This window comes from Heptranchias perlo, chromosome 26 (assembly GCF_035084215.1).
Source record: "Heptranchias perlo isolate sHepPer1 chromosome 26, sHepPer1.hap1, whole genome shotgun sequence".
Lineage (NCBI taxonomy): Eukaryota > Metazoa > Chordata > Chondrichthyes > Hexanchiformes > Hexanchidae > Heptranchias > Heptranchias perlo.
Window position 1 is genome coordinate 3,663,470 of NC_090350.1, and position 20,411 is coordinate 3,683,880.

Here is a 20,411-nt window from a genome sequence, read left to right on the forward strand (position 1 = left end):
CAGCCTGGGATATATTTCATCCGGCCCTGGTGATTTATGTACTTTCAAAGATGCTAATCCCCTTAATACTTCCTCTCTCACTATCCAATATTTCACACTCCTCCTCCTTAACTACAGTCTCTGCATCGTCCCTCTCTTTTGTGAAGACAGACGCAAAGTATTCATTAAGAACCAGACCCACATCTTCCGCCTCCACACATAGTTTACCTTTTTGGTCTCTAATAGGCCCTACTCTTTCCTTAGTTATCCTCTTGCTCTTTATGTATTTATAAAACTTCTTTGGGTTTTCCTTGATTTTACTTGCCAGTACTCTTTTTTTATGCCCTCTCTCTGCTTTTCTGATTTCCTTTTTAATTTCACCCCTGCACTTTCTATACTCCTCTAGGATTTCTGCAGTATTGAGCTCTCAGTGTCTGACATAAGCTTCCCTTATCTTACCCTGTGTGCTCCTTGTCATCCAGGGGGCTCTAGATTTGGGAGTCCCACCCTTTTTCTTTGTGGGAACATGTTTACTCTGAACCCCTCGAATCTCCCCCTTGAATGCCTCCCACTGCTCTGACACTGATTTACCTTCAAGTAGCCGTTTCCAGTCCACTTTTGCTAAATCACTTCTCAGCTTAGTAAAATTGGCCTTTCCCCAATTGAGAACTTTTACTCCTGCTCTGTCTTTGTCCTTTTCCATAACTACGCTAAACCTAACTGAATTATGATCACTATCACCAAAATGCTCTCCCACTGATACTCCTTCCACCTGCCCAGCCTCATTCCCTAAAACTAAATCCAGAACTGCCCCCTCTCTTGTTGGGCTTGCTACGTACTGGCTAAAAAAGTTCTCCTGAATGCAATTTAAGAATTCTGCGCCCTCTAGACCTTTTACACTGATTCTATCCCAGTTAATAATAGGGTAGTTGAAATTATATATTAAAATCAGGCTCCCACGGTACAATTGGGAGCCTGATTTAAAATTGACTGTTGATGCACCGATTTCCCAGGGGTTGGGAACCCGGCAGTGAAAGAGAGACGGGAGCTGCCGGCTCCAGAAGGTAAGTGCCCTTTCCGGCACTCCTTGTGGGCCAGGAGGAGCAGGGCTCTCTGTCTCTCTCTATCTCACCGCCTGACTGAGCCCAAGGGTCCCTGGCTGTGGCCTCCTGCCACTGGTGTTCCCTCTCTCCTGCTGGCCAGGCGATCCATTTGGTCAGCTACCAGGTGGGAAATGGAACAAAAAACATTAATGAGGTCCAGTCGGGTTCTTTGGCTGTTTCTGGCCTCCCTCCCACCCTCAGCCGCACCCTGCCCCACACACTCCTCCACTCCCTCTCCCTCCCACCCTCCACTGCACCCCCATAAATATCGGGGCCATTAACTACATTTCTCTCCACAGATTTCCAGCATCCGCGGTTATTTTGTTTTCATTTTACATTAAATAATTCATTAGCTCATCTCAGATGACCTAACAAGAGCCCTACACCTATTACGATGGGGATGATTCTATTCATGTCAACATAAGAACATAAGAAATAGGAGCAGGAGTAGGCCATACACCCCCTCGAACCTGCTCCGCCATTCAATAAGATCATGGCTGATCTTCAACCTCAACTCCACTTTCCCGCCCAATCCCCATATCCCTTGATTCCCTTAGAGTCCAGAAATCTATCAATCTCAGCCTTGAATATACTCAATGACTGAGCGTCCACAGCCCTCTGGGGTAGAGAATTCCAAAGCTTCACGACCCTGAGTGAAGAAATTCCTCCTCATCTCAGTCCTAAATGGCTTTTGGGTTTGGGAGTTGGGGGTAATTATATTAGCATGGATAGAGGATTCGTCAATGGACAGAAAACAGGGACTAGGGATAAACAGGTCATTTTCAGGATGGCAGGCTGTAACTAGTGGGATGCCACAAGGATCAGTGTTTGGGCCTCAACTATTTACAATCTATATTAATGACTTAGATGAAGGGACCGAGTGTAATGTATCCAAGTTTGCTGATGATACAAAGCTAGGTGAGAAAGTAAGCTGTGAGGAGCACACAGAATCTGCAAAGGGATATAGACAGGTTAAGTGAGTGGGCAAGAAGGTGGCAGATGGAGTTTTGTGGGGAAATGTGAAATTATCCACTTTGGTAGGAAGAAAAGAAACAGAATATTTTTTAAATGGTGAAAAACTATTAAACGTTGGCGTTCAGAGAGATTTGGGTATCCTCGTACAAGAAATACAAAAAGTTAACATGCAGGTACAGCAAGCAATTGGGAAGGCAAATGGTTTGTTAGCCTTCATTGCAAGGGGGTTGGAGTACAAGAGTAAGGAAGTCTTGCTACAATTGTACAGGGCTTTGGTGAGACCTCACCTGGAGTACAGTGTACAGTTTTGGTCTCTTTACCTAAGGAAGAATATACTTGCCTTAGAGGGGGTGCAACAAAGGTTCACTAGATTGATTCCTGGGATGAGAGGGTTGTCCTATGAAGAGAGATTGAGTAGAATGGTCCTGTATTCTCTGGAGTTTAGAAGAATGGGAGGTGATCTCATTGAAACGTATAAAATTCTTAGAGGGCTTGACAGGCTGTTTCCCTGGCTGGAGAGTTTAGAACGTAGGGGCATTGTCTCAGGATAAGGGGTCGGACATTTAAGACCGAGACGAGGAGGAATTTCTTCACTCAGAGGGTTGTGAAGCTTTGGAATTTTCTACCCCAGAGGGCTGTGGATACTCAGTCGTTGAGTATATTCAAGGCTGAGATAGATAGATTTCTGGACTCTAAGGGAATCAAGGGATATGGGGATTGGGCGGGAAAGTGGAGTTGAGGTTGAAGATCAGCCATGATCTTATTGAATGGCGGAGCAGGTTCGAGGGGGTGTATGGCCTACTCCTGCTCCTATTTCTTATGTTCTTATGTTGACATGAATAGAATCATCCCCATCGTAATAGGTGTGGGGCTCTTGTTAGGTCATCTGAGATGAGATAATGAATTATTTAATGTAAAATAAAAACAAAATAACTGCGGATGCTGGAAATCTGTGGAGAGAAATGTAGTTAATGGCCCCGATATTTATGGGGGTGCAGTGGAGGGTGGGAGGGAGAGGGAGTGGAGGAGTGTGTGGGGCACGGTGTGGCTGAGGGTGGGAGGGAGGCCGGAAACAGCCAAAGAACCCGACTGGACCTCATTAATGCTTTTTTGTTCCATTTCCCTCCTGGTAGCTGACCAAATGGATAGCCTGGCCAGCAGGAGAGAGGGAACACCAATGGCAGGAGGGCACGCGAGCGAGAGGGCGCGCGAGCGAGAGGCCGTGATCGGGAGAGGGGAGAGCCCTCATCTTGTGTAACAACCTCTTATGTGGCACCTTATCGAACGCCTTTTGAAAATCCAAATCCACTGGTTCCCCTTTATCTACCCTGCTAGTTACATCCTCAAAAAACTCCAGTAGATTTGTCAAACACAATTTCCCTTTCATAAAACCATATTGACTCTGCCTAATCAAATGATTGTAAACAATTTTACAACACCAAGTTATAGTCCAGCAATTTTATTTTAAATTCACAAGCTTTCGGAGGCTACCTCCTTCCTCAGGTGAACGATGTGGAAATGAAGTCCTCGAAATGAAGTCGAATTTATAATTCACAGAACAATGCTTGGTGATAACAGACAGTTTTTTCAACTGCCCGTTGCCAAGGCAATCAGTGTGCAGACAGACAGGTGTTACCTGCCAGGTCTCAGAATATACAAATCACCAAAAAAAACAACAAACAAAAAAAAAACAGAGATAGAGAGGTAGAAACATAGAAAAGACAGCAACTGACCCGTTATATTAAAAACAGATAACATTTGTTCGCTGGTGGGGTAACGTGTAGCGTGACATGAACCCAAGATCCCGGTTGAGGCCGTCCTCATGGGTGCGGAACTTGGCTATCAATTTCTGCTCGACGATTTTGCGTTGTCGTGTCTCGAAGGCCGCCTTGGAGTACGCTTACCCGAAGGTCGGTGGCTGAATGTCCTTGACTGCTGAAGTGTTCCCCGACTGGGAGGGAACCCTCCTGTTTGGCGATTGTTGCGCGGTGTCCGTTCATCCGTTGTCGCAGTGTCTGCATGGTCTCGCCAATGTACCATGCTCTGGGGCATCCCTTCCTGCAACGTATGAGGTAGACAACGTTGGCCGAGTCACAGGAGTATGAACCATGCACCTGGTGGGTGGTGTCCTCTCGTGTGATGGTGGTATCTGTGTCGATGATCTGGCATGTCTTGCAGAGGTTACCGCGGCAGGGTTGTGTGGTGTCGTGGACGCTGTTCTCTTGAAAGCTGGGTAATTTGCTGCGAACGATGGTCTGTTTGAGGTTGGGTGGCTGTTTAAAGGCGAGTAGTGGAGGTGTGGGGATGGCCATAGCGAGGTGTTCGTCGTCATTGATGACATGTTGAAGGCTGCGGAGAACATGGCGTAGTTTCTCCGCTCCGGGGAAGTACTGGACGACAAAGGGTACTCTGTTGGTTGCGTCCCGTGTTAGTCTCCTGAGGAGGTCTATGCGATTTTTTGCTGTGGCCCGTCGGAACTGTCGATCGATGAGTCGAGCGTCATATCCCGTTCTTACGAGGGCGTCTTTCAGCGTCTGTAGGTGTCCATCGCGTTCCTCCTCGTCTGAGCAGACCCTGTGTATTCGCAGGACCTGTCCATAGGGGATGGCCTCTTTGACGTGGTTCGGGTGGAAGCTGGAAAAGTGGAGCATCGTGAGGTTGTCCGTGGGCTTGCGGTAGAGTGAGGTGCTGAGGTGCCCGTCTTTGATGGAGATTTGTGTGTCCAAGAAAGAAACTGATTCTGAGGAGTAGTCCATGGTGAGCTTGATGGTGGGATGGAACTTGTTGATGTTATCGTGTAGTCTCTTCAGTGATTCTTCGCCGTGGTTCCATAGGAAGAAAATGTCGTCGATGTATCTGGTGTATAGTGTTGGTTGGAGGTCTTGTGCAGTGAAGAAGTCCGGCTCGAACTTGTGCATGAAAATGTTGGCGTATTGGGGTGCGAATTTGGTCCCGAAGGCTGTTCCGTGTGTTTGGGTAAAGAACTGGTTATCGAAGGTGAAGACATTGTGATCCAGGATGAAGCGGATGAGTTGTAGGATGGCTTCCGGAGATTGGCTGTTGTTGGTGTTGAGTATTGATGCTGTCGCAGCGATGCCGTCATCGTGGGGGATACTGGTGTAGAGTGCCGAGACGTCCATCGTGGTGAGAAGTGTTCCTGGTTCAACTGGTCCGTGGGTACTGAGTTTTTGTAGGAAGTCTGTAGTGTCGCGACAGAAGCTGGGGGTTCCCTGCACGATGGGTTTCAGGATGCCCTCGATGTATCCAGAGAGGTTCTCACACAGGGTTCCGTTGCCTGATACGATAGGACGTCCAGGTGTGTTGGCTTTGTGTATCTTTGGGAGGCAGTAGAAGTCTCCCACGCGGGATGAGAGTGCGTAGGATGCTTTGAAGGTCTGGATCGAAGGTCTTGATCAGTTTGTTGAGCTGGTGGGTGTGTTCTTTGGTCGGGTCTGCGGGTAACCGTCTGTAGTGTTCCTGGTTGTCCAGTTGTCGGTATGCTTCTTTGCAATAGTCCGTTCTGTTCTGTATGACTATGGCTCCTCCTTTGTCCGCTGGTTTGATGACGATGTTGCAGTTGGTCTTGAGAGCGTTGATGGCGTTGCGTTGTGCTCGGGTGACATTCTGGACTGTCTTCTGAGTGCGGCTGATGAATCTGGCATTGACGCATTTCCTGACAGCTTGAGCATACATGTCCAGCTGAGGGCAGTGACCCTCTGGAGGAGTCCAGTTTGACTCTTTCCTCTTCGGTTGCTGTACCGCGGATCCCTCTGTCTGCTGTTCCGGATCGTCGATTGTCTCATTGGGTTCGCTGCTGAAATTTTGTGGTTTGTGGTAGAATTCCCGGAGCCTCATTCTCCTGATGAATTCCTCTGTGTCCGCCGCGAGACTAGTGGGGTCCATTTTGGTAGTGGGGCAGAAATTGAGCCCTCGGCTGAGAACTTCGATTTCGTCTGGTTGAAGGGTGTGGTCGGACAAATTGACGATAGACTTCCCTGTGGTTGCAACCATGGTACCAGGGGAAGCTTGGTCGATGCTGGTGGTGATGCCGAGTTTCTCAAGCTTCCTGCTCTTGGTTTTCATGTAGGCAGCGTAGTTCCGTTGCCTCGTCTGTTCGGCGGTATATCGTAGCTGGTCTGCTGTGTCCTGAGTACAGGTTGAGAGTATGGACTCTATCTTGGTTTCGAGGTTGTGGCGTCTGCTGTAGAGTTGGTGTACGAGATGGTTGCGGAGTGTGCGAGATGTACGGCGGCAGAGTCTCTCAGCATAATCCGAGTTGTATGTGGACCTGAGTGGGTTCGTGATCTGGAGTCCTTTCGGGATCTTGTCTGCTTTCTTGCAGCTCTGTAAAAACTTGATGTCTGTGTCTAAATGCGCGATCTTCTTGGATATCCTTTCCACTGTGAGCCGGCAGTTTGTGGTGTCGATGGTAGTCATGATGTGGAGATGCCGGTGATGGACTGGGGTTGACAATTGTAAACAATTTTACAACACCAAGTTATAGTCCAGCAATTTTATTTTAAATTCACAAGCTTTCGGAGGCTTCCTCCTTCCTCAGGTGAACGATGTGGAAATGAAGTCCTCGAAATGAAGTCGCATTTATAATTCACAGAACAATGCTTGGTGATAACAGACAGTTTTTTCAACTGCCCGTTGCCAAGGCAATCAGTGTGCAGACAGACAGGTGTTACCTGCCAGGTCTCAGAATATACAAATCACCAAAAAAAAACAACAAACACAAAAAACAGAGATAGAGAGGTAGAAACATAGAAAAGACAGCAACTGACCCGTTATATTAAAAACAGATAACATTTGTTCGCTGGTGGGGTAACGTGTAGCGTGACATGAACCCAAGATCCCGGTTGAGGCCGGCATCACACGAGAGGACACCACCCACCAGGTGCATGGTTCATACTCCTGTGACTCGGCCAACGTTGTCTACCTCATACGTTGCAGGAAAGGATGCCCCAGAGCATGGTACATTGGCGAGACCATGCAGACACTGCGACAACGGATGAACGGACACCGCGCAACAATCGCCAAACAGGAGGGTTCCCTCCCAGTCGGGGAACACTTCAGCAGTCAAGGACATTCAGCCACCGACCTTCGGGTAAGCGTACTCCAAGGCGGCCTTCGAGACACACGACAACGCAAAATCGTCGAGCAGAAATTGATAGCCAAGTTCCGCACCCATGAGGACGGCCTCAACCGGGATCTTGGGTTCATGTCACGCTACACGTTACCCCACCAGCGAACAAATGTTATCTGTTTTTAATATAACGGGTCAGTTGCTGTCTTTTCTATGTTTCTACCTCTCTATCTCTGTTTTTTCTTTGTTTGTTGTTTTTTTTGGTGATTTGTATATTCTGAGACCTGGCAGGTAACACCTGTCTGTCTGCACACTGATTGCCTTGGCAACGGGCAGTTGAAAAAACTGTCTGTTATCACCAAGCATTGTTCTGTGAATTATAAATGCGACTTCATTTCGAGGACTTCATTTCCACATCGTTCACCTGAGGAAGGAGGTAGCCTCCGAAAGCTTGTGAATTTAAAATAAAATTGCTGGACTATAACTTGGTGTTGTAAAATTGTTTACAATTGTCAACCCCAGTCCATCACCGGCATCTCCACATCATAATCAAATGATGATTTTCTAAGTGCCCCGTTCCCACTTCCTTAATAATGGATTTTCCTGACGACTGATGTCAGGCTAATTGGCCTGTAGTTCCCCGTTTTCTCTCTCCCTCCTTTCTTGAATAGCGGGGTTACATTTGCCACCTTCCAATCCACTGGGACCGTTCTAGAATCTCGGGAATTCTGGAAGATCACAACCAATGCATCCACTATCTCTGCAGCCACCTCTTGTAGAACCCTACGATGTAGGCCATCAGGTCCAGGGGATTTGTTGGCTTTTAGTCCCATTAATTTCTCCAGTACATTTTCTTTACTAATATTAATTACTTTAAGTTCCTCACTTTCATTGGTTGCTGACTATTTCTGAATTTTTTTTAATGTCTTCTACTGTGAAGATACAAAATAATGTCTCTGCCATTTCCTTTTTCCCCATTATAATTTCTCCTGTCTCAGCCACTGAGGGACCAATGTTTACTTTCGCTAATCTCTCTTTTTAAGTACTTATAGAAGCTCTTACAATCTGTTTTTATATTTCTTGCTAGTTTACTCTCTATTCTATTTTCTCCCTTTTTATCATCAAATTTTTGGTCATCCTTTGCTGGTTTCGAAAACTCTCCCAATCCTCAGGCTTACTACTCTTCTTGGCAAAATTGTAAGCCTCTTTTAATCTAATACTATCCTTAACTTCTTTAGTTAGCCACGGATGGATCACTTTTCCCCTAGAGTTTTTATTTCTCAACGGAATGTATGCTTTGTTGAGAATTATGAAATATTTCTTTAAATATTTGCCATTGCTTATCTACCGTCATATCTTTTAATCTAATTTTCCAATCTACCTTAGCCAACTCGCCCCTCATACCTATGTAATTGGCTTTATTTAAGTTTAAGGCTTAAGTTCGTCACTCTCAAATTCAATGTGAACGCAGCAGCATGTGTCTGAGAGGGGGGCATAGTCTAATTGGTTGACAAGCCAACTGGTGAAACACTGAATGGGGGGACATCCCTCCCACATGCTAAGAACAAGGAAAAAATAAGAGAGAAGAGGCACTTGGGCAGTCAGTCAGATTTAAAACAGGAGACTGCAGGCGCAGGCCTGAGCCGAGAGCTGGAGGCTAAAATGCAGGCGGTCAGTCCTTGCAGTTAGATGTTGTATAGAAAGTTGATGCCAAAACAAGAATGTCAGCCGACAAAAGGGACAGGGCGAGTTATCTCATTTTTTGAACGATGGAAGTGGGATTTGCTTTGACTGTTATTCTGTATTTTCACTTGCTGTCTGTTGAATAATGCAGCTTCACAATTCATATCTGGCTATGTCTCAGAGTTTCTTTTCCCCCTTCACAAATATCAGAAAAACGGCACAACGTCACATCCAAATAACACATTCAGATCACAAGGGATCTTGTGATCTACTGTTACACCCCTGGGTTACACTATCATATAGTTAGATATCGCAGTGGGAGGGGAACACAGAGAGAGGCAGAGAGACGGACAGACAGAAAGAAACAGAAGGATAGGGAGAACATAAGAACATAAGAAATAGGAGCAGGAGTAGGCCATACGGCCCCTCGAGCATGTTCCGCCATTCAATCAGATCATGGCTGATCTTCAACCTCAACTCCACTTTCCTGCCTGATCCCCATATCTCTTGATTCCCCTAGAGTCCAAAAATCTATTGATCTCAGTCTTGAGTATACTCAACGACTCAGTATCCACAGCCCACTAGGGTAGAGAATTCCAAAGATTCACAACCCTCTGAGCGAAGACATTCCTCCTCATCCCAGTCTTAAATGGCTGACCCCTTATCCTGCAACTATGCCCTCTAGTTCTAGACTCTCCAGCCATGGGAAACAACCTCTCAGCATCTACCCTGTCAAGCCCCCTCAGAATCTTACATGTTTCAATGAGATCACCTCGCATTCTTCTAAACTCCAGAGTATAGGCCCATTCTACTCAATTTCTCCTCATAAGACAATCCTCTCATCCCAGGAATTAATCTAGTGAACCTTCATTGCACCGCCTCTAAGGCAAGTATATCCTTCCTTTGATAAGGAGACCAAAACTGTATGCAGTACTCCAGGTGAGGTCTCACTAAAGCCCTGTATAATTTTAGTAAGACTTCCTTACTCTTGTACTCTAACCCCCTTGCAACAAGGGCCAACGTTCCATTTGCTTTCCTAATTGTTTGCTGCGCCTGCATGTTAACTTTTTGTGTTTTTTGTACGAGGATACCCAAATCTCTCTGAACACCAACATTTACTAGTTTTTCACCATTTAAAAAATATTCTGAGAGGCAGAGAGAGAAAGAGACAGGCAGGCAGAGAGAAAGTGACAGAGAGAGAGAGTGTAAGACAGACAGAGATAGAAAGCGAGAGACACAGAGAGGGAGACACAAATGAGGGACAGAGAGACAGACAGAGAGATAGAAAAAGAGGGAGTGAAAGAAATTAGAGGCAGAGAGACTGACAGACAGAAAGAAACAGAATAGGGAGAGGCAGAGAGAGACAGGCAGACAGACAGAAAGTGACAGAGAGTAAGACAGAGAGACAGACGCACATGGAAACAGGACAGGAAAAGAGACAAATAGACACAGTGAGAGACATGAAATGAACATAGGAACAGGAAGAGGCCATTCAGCCCCTTGAGCCAATTCTGCCATTCAATTAGATCCTGGCTAATCTGCACCTTAACTCCATTTACTCGCCTTGGTTCCGTAACCCTTAATACCCTTACCCAACAAAAATCTATCAATCTCAGCTTTGAAATTTTCAATTGACCCCCGGCCTCAACAGCTTTTCTGGGGAGAGAGTTCCAGATTTCCACTCCCCTTTGTGTGAAGAAGTGCTTCCCGACATCACCCCTGAATGGTCTAGCTCTAATTTTAAGGTTATGTCCCCTTGTTCTGGACTCTCAACAGAACAAATAGTTTCTCTGGGCTCGATTTTCCCAGGAAATTGCAGGTGCGTTGGGGGGCGGGGGGCCCCGAATATCGGGGAAATCCCGTTCGGGTTTGGAAGCCGGCTCCAACCCGCCGACTTCCAAGTTCTCCACAGACACACCTATGTGGGCACGGGCGTCCCGAATCCGGAAGTCCCGCTGGCAATTAAAGCCGGCAGGATGATAGTTAAAGAACCAAATGTATCTCATTGAGGAACTTAAGGCACTTTACTTGTGACATAGTAGGTAGCCGCTTGATTGGCACCCCATCTATCACCCTAAACATTCACTCCCTTCACCACCGGCGCACAGTGGCTGCAGTGTGTACCATCCACAGGATGCACTGCAGCAACTCACCAAGGCTTCTTCCACAGCACCTCCCAAACCCACGACCTCTACCACCTAGAAGGACAAGAGCAGCAGGCACATGGGAACAACACCACCTGCACGTTCCCCTCCAAGTCACACACCATCCCGACTTGGAAATATATCGCCGTTCCTTCATCGTCGCTGGGTCAAAATCCTGGAACTCCCTTCTTAACAGCACTGTGGGAGAACCTTCACCACACGGATTGCAGCGGTTCAAGAAGACGGCTCACCACCACCTTCTCGAGGGCAATTAGGGATGGGCAATAAATGCCGACATCACCAGCAATGCCCACATCCCATGAACGAGTAAAAAAAAGTTAGAACGATTTTTTAAACTTACCTGGGCGGCTTTCCCAAGGTTTCTGAAACTCGCCTGGTGCAACCAGGTATGAAGGGCCGGATCAGGCAAAAAGAAACAAAATAAACTGAAGAACAAACCATTGCACAAAGTTAAAACACAAAATCAACCTACCTTTCCACCTTGCTCCGATGTCCCCCTGATCTTCCCCTCTCCCCCCACCCCGATCTTCTGTTCCAGTGCTGGTTGACGTCTCCCCCTCTCCCCTCTCCCCTCTCCCCTCTCCCCTCAATCAGACTGACTGCCGGGTGTGAAATCTGGAGAGGACGTTAATCACCAATTATGATGCGATCACGTCGGAAACGGTAAGTTTTATTTATTTGGGTTTGCCACGCGCACCTTCACCCCCACCCCCCCTTGCTGCCAACCCACCACCATTTCAAAATGGAGCCCCCTCTATTTACCTTATCAACTCTTTTAATCATCTTAAACACCTCAATTAAATCACCCCATGATCTTCTATACTCAGGAGAATACAATCCTAGTCTGTGCAACCTGTCCTCATAATTTAACCCCAGTATCATCAGTCCCAGTGAATCTGCTCTGCATCCCCTCCAAGACGAATATATCCTTCCTGAGGTGCGGTGCCCAGAACTGAATGTCATTCTCCAGATGGGGTTTAAACAGAGCTTTGCACATCTGTAATATAACGTCCACCCCTTTGTATTCCAGCTCTCCTGAAATAAAGGCCAACATTCCATTAGCCTTTTTAATGACTTTCTGAACCTGTCCACAAGTTTTGTGATTTCTGTACTTGGACCCCTAAATATCTCTGCTCCTCCACAGTTCCGAGCTTCTCCCCATTTAGAAAATACCCTGATTTATCTTTCTTAGATCCAAAGTGGATGACCTCACACTTCCCCATGTTGAACTCCATCTGCTGCAGTTTTGCCCACTCACTGAATCTATCAATGTCCCTTTGTAACTTTCTGCTCCCATCTACACTATTTACTTTGCCTCCTAACTCAGAGTCGGCTGCAAACTTAGATACACGGCTCTCTATTCCTTCATCCAAGTTATTTATAAATATAGTGAAAAGCTGAGGCCCCAGGACAGATCCCTGGGGGTCACCACTAGTCACATCCTGCCTATTTGAATACATACCCGTTATCCCTACTCTGTCTCCTGCCTCCTACCCAAGCCAATAGGTTGCTTCCAATTCCATGCACTTTCATTTCTGCTAACAGTCTCTTATGTGGAACCTTATCGAATGTCTTCTGAAAGTCCAAAATAATGTCCATAGACACTCCCTTATCTACCACGTTATCTCCTCCAAAATTCGGTCAGTTAGATAGGACTTACCCATTACAAATCCATAGTGTCATTTTATCAATATTGCTACTCCTCCTTTCCCAATTTCCCTGTTCTTTCTAAAGACCTTATAACCTGGAATATTTATCTCCCAGTCATGCCCAGCCTGTAGCCAGGTTTCAGTGATGGTCACGACATCATACCCTTTAAGCTGAATTTGTGTTTCTAATTCACTTGTTTTATTCCTTATGCTACGTGCATTTGTGTATAAAACTCTTAATTGGGCAGCAGACCCTGCCCTGCCCTTTTGCCCTGATGCTGTTTTTCTCACACTTTTAATTTATCACACTTCTTATTTTCATCACTCCTGTTGTATTTTTAGCAGTTATTTTGCTTTTATTTCCTATATTTTTTTCTGAACCTGAAGTATTTATAATATCTTTAACACTATTTATGATCTGGACTTTAATCTCATCCCTTTTTCTTATCTTTAGACTATTTTTATTTTTATTTCTGCCTGAGCCCTTCCCCTTTATTAAGTCCTTTCTACAGCCCAATTTATCCTTTCAGCTAGGACCTCAGTCCCAGCCCGGTTTAGGTGCAATCCACCCCAGCGGTACAGCTCCTTCCTGTACCAGCACCCCTCTTTTTGGAAAAGATAGTGAGAGAGAGAGACAGATAGGCAAACAGACGAAACATTGACATAGAAATGCATAACCATGAGCACAGAGAGAAACAAAGGTGGAGAGAGGCAGAGAGAAAGAGACACAAACAGATTAGAAAGACTTGCATTTACATAGCGCGTTTCATAACCTCAGGACGTCCCAAAGCACTTCTTAGCCAATGAAATACTTTTGAAGTGTAGTAACTTTTGTAATGTAGGAAATGTAGCAGCCAATTTGCGGGCAGCAAGGTCCCACAAATAGCAAATCTAGGCTGATACTCCACAATGGGAGTATCAGCCTAGATTTTGTGCTCGAGTCTCTGGAGTGGGACTTGAACCCACAACTTACTGACATCAGAGGCAAGAGTGTTGCCCACTGAGCCACAGCTGACACTTAAAGAAAGCCTAACCATTAGTGAGACTAAACAGATACAGAAACACGTAGCCACAAGGACAGAATCATAGAATCTCACAGCGCAGGAGGCCAATCGGCCCATTGTGCCTGCACCAGTTCTTTGAAAGAACTATCCACTCCCACTCCCCCACTCTTTTCGCTTCAAGTATTCATCCCTTTTGAAAGTTATTATTGAATCTGCATTCACCACCTTTTCAGGCAGTGCATTCCAGATCATAACAACTCACTGCGTAAAAAATGTTTCCTCATCTCCCCTTTGGTTCTTTTACCAGTTATCTTAAACCTCTGGTTATCGACCCTTCTGCCAGTGGAAACAGTTTTTTCTTATTCACTATGTCAAAACCCCATATGATTTTGAACACCTCTATCAAATGTCCCCTTAACCTTTTCTGTTCCAAGGAGAACGATCCCATCTTCTCCAGTCTCTCCACATAACTGAGGTCCCTCATCCATGGTACCATTCTAGTAAATCTCCTCTGCACCCTCTCCAATGCAGTTGATGTTGTATATATGGACTTTAAAAAAGCGTTTGCTAAAGTGCCACATTATAGGCTTGTCAGCAAAATTGAAGCCCATGGAATAAAGTGGCAGTGGCAGCAAAATTGGCTAAGTGACAGGAAACAGAGTAGTGGTGAGCGGTTGTTTTTTGGACTGGAAGAAGATGTACAGTGGTGTTCCCCAGGGGTCGGTGCTGGGACCACTGCTTTTCTTGATATATTATTAATGACTTGGATTTGGGTGTAAAGGACACAATTTCAAAATTTGCAGATGACACAAAACTTGGAAGTGTAGTAAACAGTGAGGAGGATAGTGATAGACTTCAAGAGGATATAGACAGGCTGGTGGAATGGGCGGACACATGGCAGATGAAATTTAAAGCACAGAAGTGTAAGTGATACATTTTGGCAGGAAGAATGAGGAGAGGCAATATAAACTAGAGGGCACAATTCTAAAAGGGGTGCAGAAACAGAGACACCTAGGGGTCAATGCACAAATCGTTGAAGGTGACAGGACAGGTTGAGAGAGCGGTTAAAAAAGCATACGGGATCCTGGGCTTTATAAATAGAGGCATAGAGTACAAAAGCAAGGAAGTTATGTTGAACCTTTATAAAACACTGGTTCGGCCACAACTGGAGCACTTTCAAATTCTGGGCACCACACTTTAGGAAAGATGTGAAGTCCTTAGAGAGGGTGCAGAAGAGATTTACTGGAATGGTTCCAGGGATGAGGGACTTCAGTTACGTGGATAGACTGGAGAAGCTGGGGTTGTTCTCATTAGAGCAGAGAAGGTTGAGAGGAGATTTGATGGAGGTATTCAAAATCATGAAGGATTTAGATAAAGTAAATAAAGAGAAACTGTTCCCATTGGCGGAAGGGTCGAGAACCAGAGGGCACAGATTTAAGATGATTGGCAAAAGAACCAAACATGAGGAAAACCTTTTTTTTTTTACAGTGAGTAATTATCATCTGGAATGCACTGCCTGAAAGGGTGGTGGAAGCGGATACAATCGTGGCTTTCAAAAGGGGATTGGGGTGGGAGTAAAAAATGAAAAATCGGGGAATGCTTCCCTGATCCGACGTGTATGCTCCTGTTGCCGTTTTTAACGGGGATGGGTAGAGTGTTGTTCGAGTGTCCAGCCGTGGAGAGTCGGACACTTCATTAACATATTTAAAGCAGGCTCCCACAGTGAGACTGGGAGCCGGATGTAAATTAACAGTTGCCGGCCGGGTTTCCCAGGGGTCGGGAAACCCAGCAGTGAGATGGAGGCAGGAGATGTCAGCTCCAGGAGGTTAGTGCCTTTCTCGGCACTCCTTGTGGGCCAGGAGCAGCAGAGTGCTCTCCCCGGCCCCTCAAGCAAATCTCCGGCTTCTTCTCTGCCGATCGTGGCCTCTCAATCCCCCCAACCCTCACCAAGACCCAATCCCGAGCTCTGATTGCCTGGGACCCCAAGGATCCCTGGCTGTGGCCTCCTGCCACTGGTTTTCCCGCCTGGCCTGTCAATTTAGCCGGCTGGTGGGCGGGAAACGGAATAAAAAAATTCGGCAGGACCGCCCCATCCCCAGGATTTCTGGGTTTCCCCTGTGCTACCAGGACACCCCCATACCCTCCCCATAAATATCGGGGCCATTGAGATTAGAGAAACAGTGCAATTAGAGAGAGACAGAGGCAGACTAGAGAGACAGACTAGAAAGGGGTTAGAGTGAAACAGGAGATAAATTAGAGGGAGAGATATAGAGAGAGATTCATGGAGAGATAGAAGAGAGAGGGATCAAAGAGAAGCTGACATTTGATAAACACAGGCAGACAAAGATGACAGAGGCAGCCAGACAAGTAAACATACAGACAAGAACAGACAAAAACAGACAGTTCCACAGGTAACCTCAAGTAAGGGGATACAACACACTAACTCTGATTCTTCAGTCTTGGTCAAAAAATACGAACAGGACAGCAGTGAAAGTAAATTCTGAAACTCTTCCAGTTCCCTTTTGAAGGTCATTGCTCAATTAAGTACTCACAGTGTCTTCAGATAAAGATTTCTTCTTGTTTTTGAGGATTTCTCGATAAATCTTCATTTTTAACAGTTCCTCATGGCTCTTCCCCAGACCGCCATCTCCATAAACAATTTTCAGTTTTTCCTCTGCCATTTCAAATTCTTCCGTATCGTCATCATCTTCATCATCATCAGTGTCACTATTCTCCTCCTTCTCACACAAATCGACCAGAACTTTCAGTTCTTCATTCCACTCCTGCAATAAGAGTCATTTCCATTTCAGATTTCTGTATTTACTTTTACTTAATCTTCATGTAAAGAAAGTTTCCCAATTACATCATATCAAAATCAATGTCCTTCGAGACAGGACCATAAACGCAGTAATCAGCGCCAAAACATGCCTCACCTTCACAGCCCACTCAGAACATCAAACAGGACTATCTAACCAAACTCTACCCAACCCCATCCTATCTAAATCACTCTACTGTTAGAGATCAAGATCAAGAATTGGTAAAGGAATCTATCTTGTATGAAAATAATTTTTAAATTAATTTATATTATGTTCTGTAGTTAAATCTTAGAATCTTAGAGACACTAAATGAATACTTCACATCGGTCTTCACTAGTGAAGAGGATGCTGCCATTGGAATAGTAAAGGAGGAGGTAGTAGTGATATTGGATAGGATAAAAATAGATAAAGAGGAGGTACTTAAAAGATTGGCAGTACTCAAAGTAGAAAAGTCACCCGGTTCGGATGGGACGCATCCTGGGTTACTGAGGGAAGTAAGGGGGGAAATTGTTGAGGCTCTGGCCTTCCAATCCTCCTTAGATATGGGAGCGGTGCCAGAGGACTGGAGGATTGCAAATATTACATCCCTGTTCAAAAAAGGGGAGAGGAATAAATCTGGTAGTCAGTCTAACGTCGGTGGTGGGGAAACTTTTAGAGACAATAATCCGGGACAAAATTAATTGGCACTTGGAAAAATCTGGGCCAATAAATGAAAATCAGCACGGATTTGTGAAAGGAAAATCGTCAAAGAGCCAGCACAAGCACAATGGGCTGAATGGCCCACACCTGTGCTGTACCTACTATGATACTAATTGAAAGACTGCAAAAAAAGGCTGACAGTGTCCGTACACAGATTAACCACAGCATTCTCCAAAACCAGCTGGCACATGTTTATACTTAGATTCACTTTATTAACCCCAACTGGAGATTCAGTTCTCTTTTTATGCCTTGCTGGCCCAAGCATTGAGAAGAATGTTAACCCCCAGGACAGGTGGGGGTTAAAATTTCAAAAATCAGAAACCCGACCCCAACTTTTGGTTTAAACCACGGCGGGTCAGTAATTTAAATATGTTAATGAGGCTGCATGCCTCAGATTTTAGCAAACTTTTAGATTTAATGGCTGTGGATCGGGATTCCCAGAGCTCGGGAAACCCGGCAGCCGAAGGGAGGTGAGAACGGGCGGATCCAGGTCAGTGCTTTTCCAGCACTGCTGGTGCGCCGGGAGGGGCAGGAGAGCCCCTTCAGTACTCCCATTGTACAGGATGTCAACTCAAGCTAAAGGACAACATTTCCCATTCTCACCCATAAGAAACACCATGAAACCAGCTGCACTAGAATATCCATCAGGAAGATTAACCTGTGAAGCATCGCTAACAATAACTAGCTTCATTTTCTTTGGGTCACCGAAGGATGGGAACTTAAGGACACATTTATCTATATTTAATTTTTGTAATTTTTTTTTTGCCTGTAAAACATTCTCTACTGTGGGATATTTCATTGCAGTACTTAACTCAACACATCAAAACTAGCATCTGGTCTAGTCTGAGTGCACAACCAGTTCAACTGACCAATCAAGCTTCGTAATTGCTCTGTCCCTTTAGATAGAACATCACCATTCTGTGATGAACTAGTCCGATTCACCGGGACTGGAGTAACACTCCCTAAATAGGACTGTTGATTTAAAGTTACACCAGACCCACTCTGCCTAATATCCAAACCAATATATTTAAAAGACCCACAGGCCTGAGTCCCAATTTTAAATTCTACTCTAATCTTATGATGAATTTCTCACATTCCGCAGTACCTCTCCATAAGAAATCATCAACATGCATCATGAAGATACCTGAAAGTTTTCCGTTACGGTTCCAATAAAACATTGCGGGATCTGATTTTTGTTGAACACATCCTGTTTTCAGCAAAACAGATCTCACTGGAAAATACCATCCCCTGGAATCATCATTCAGGCCACAGACGCATTTGTTGAGTTTCCATAATTTTCCTTCTGCATCTGCTGCCTCTTTAGGTGGTTTCAGAAACACTTCTCGGAAAAGTATCGCCCTGCAGAAATGCGGCTTTTATGTCAATTGACCTAAACTCCCAGGAATATGTTGCCAAAAGAGCCAAAAAGATTTTTAAGATTACCTTTCCAGCAGTGGGAAAATCCACTCGAACATCTGTATCACCCAGTTTCTCTTCAAACCCCCAGCTACCAACCTTGCTTAAGCCTTATAAGTCCCATCTGCAAGGACTTTAGTACAAACCCATCTCTGCAACAAAGCTGGTTGACCCTTAACTGTTACCTCAGAATAAACTCCAGATTCTTTCCAACTATCTAACTTCCTTTGTTTTGCCTCTCTTACTCATTTATCCTCAAGTTTATTGGCAGCCACCAAAACTTTCACGATGATGAGGACTTCTGCTTCTAGTTCTGTTACGTGACTGTTCTGTGGTCTTTGTTTCATTGTCTGACCAAGTCAATCTACGTCCTCTATTTCCACTTCGATGTCTGTAGGGACTACTGCAGTGAGATCTCCCTCTTTCATCTCTAGTTCACGATCGTTTTCTGACGTGAGATTCACTTCTGGACTCCCTATTACTACTTGTACTCCACTTTCTTACTCTCCACTCATTTACCCCATTCTGCCAGTCCATGGACCTCGCTCGATGGCCATCATCCTGAACATTTAACCAATATTTAAACCTACCAGTAGCTTTGCCTGCATGTCCCAAAATTGTTGCCTCCCTCCATTAATTAGTCCCCTCTGGAACATATGTCGCCCATGTACCCACTTTGGGTAATTGTTCTGTGGATGTGGTAGCTCGGTCATGTGTTTCTTGATCACCGACATTACCACTGTCCATTCCTTGATCCTCCTCAGTCTGTGCCTCAGGAACCTCGTCAAAAAAAATCATGAACATTGGAGGCACAAAGTGCCTCGTTTGCTTCTATCAACTGCTCAGAGTTTGAGATTTTATAAATCGTGAGGAATGAACCGTAATGGCTTGATTGCCATGTTGGACGATTACTGTCTTCCCATCATGACCTGTTACATCACCAGGACCTTTCCATTCCCGAGGACCCTCTCTTTTATAGTTTACCAAATCTCCTGAATTGAACTCTGTCTCAGATGGTCTAATACGATGCCTCAATGCTCCACGAATTTTCCCTGATACCTCAGCCTTGATAAAAGCCTGTCTCCCTGCATGCATAGCATTTAAATGCTCAGAAAAAATGGGACTAATTGTAGTACCTTCTCGAGCAGGAGGATTATCACAAAGAACAGAAGGTAATTTGGGATTGCACCTATAGACTAGTTGGTACGGACTATATCCTCCAACCACCTGAAGAGAATTCTTTGCATGAACTGCCCATGCTCGGGCAGTTGACAATTTACACTGTTCGATCAGCCAACATTTTATGCACCATGTTATCAATCTCAGCACGATTCCTTTCACAAAGACCATTGCTCAAAGGGCTCTTAGCTGTTGTATTCATGACAATTGTAATTCATATTCTCACACATATCTCTGAACTCCACGTGAGTGAATTCACCTCCATTATCGGTCAAAAACTTTGCTGGTGTCCCAAGTCTAGTCCCTATCCATTTTCCCATAATTTTTTTTAAAATAGAGAATAACCTTCTTCTCCTTATTATATATTAGCGTAGAAATACTAAATCTCGTAGCCAGGTCAATAAAATGTAAGATGAAAACATTTCTGTCTTTGTCCCACACCATTAGATCCATGGCAATTACCTTGTTAAACCCACTTGCTAATGGAACACTTACAATAGGACGCGGGGCATCCGTCTATACTTACAGATTTCACAGTTCTCATCAATCTCTCTGAGCCTTGTTTACTCCTCATCAACTACACCTGTATCTTTTAGCAGGATTTTTAAATGTTGACAAGTAGGGTGGGCAAATTGTCTATGTAACTTTAAGACA

The 20,411-nt window shown here is 45.0% G+C and overlaps 1 protein-coding gene across 1 annotated transcript in view; it reads right to left on the reverse strand.

Annotated features, from left to right (window-relative positions):
* LOC137342473 (nuclear GTPase SLIP-GC-like) overlaps positions 1–20,411 on the reverse strand; it is a 186,999-nt gene that overhangs the window by 100,505 nt on the left and 66,083 nt on the right. The window contains exon 8 of the mRNA XM_068006364.1: positions 16,200–16,430. Within this exon, the coding sequence (XP_067862465.1) occupies positions 16,200–16,430 (231 nt within the window). The remainder of the gene's footprint in view (positions 1–16,199; positions 16,431–20,411) is intronic.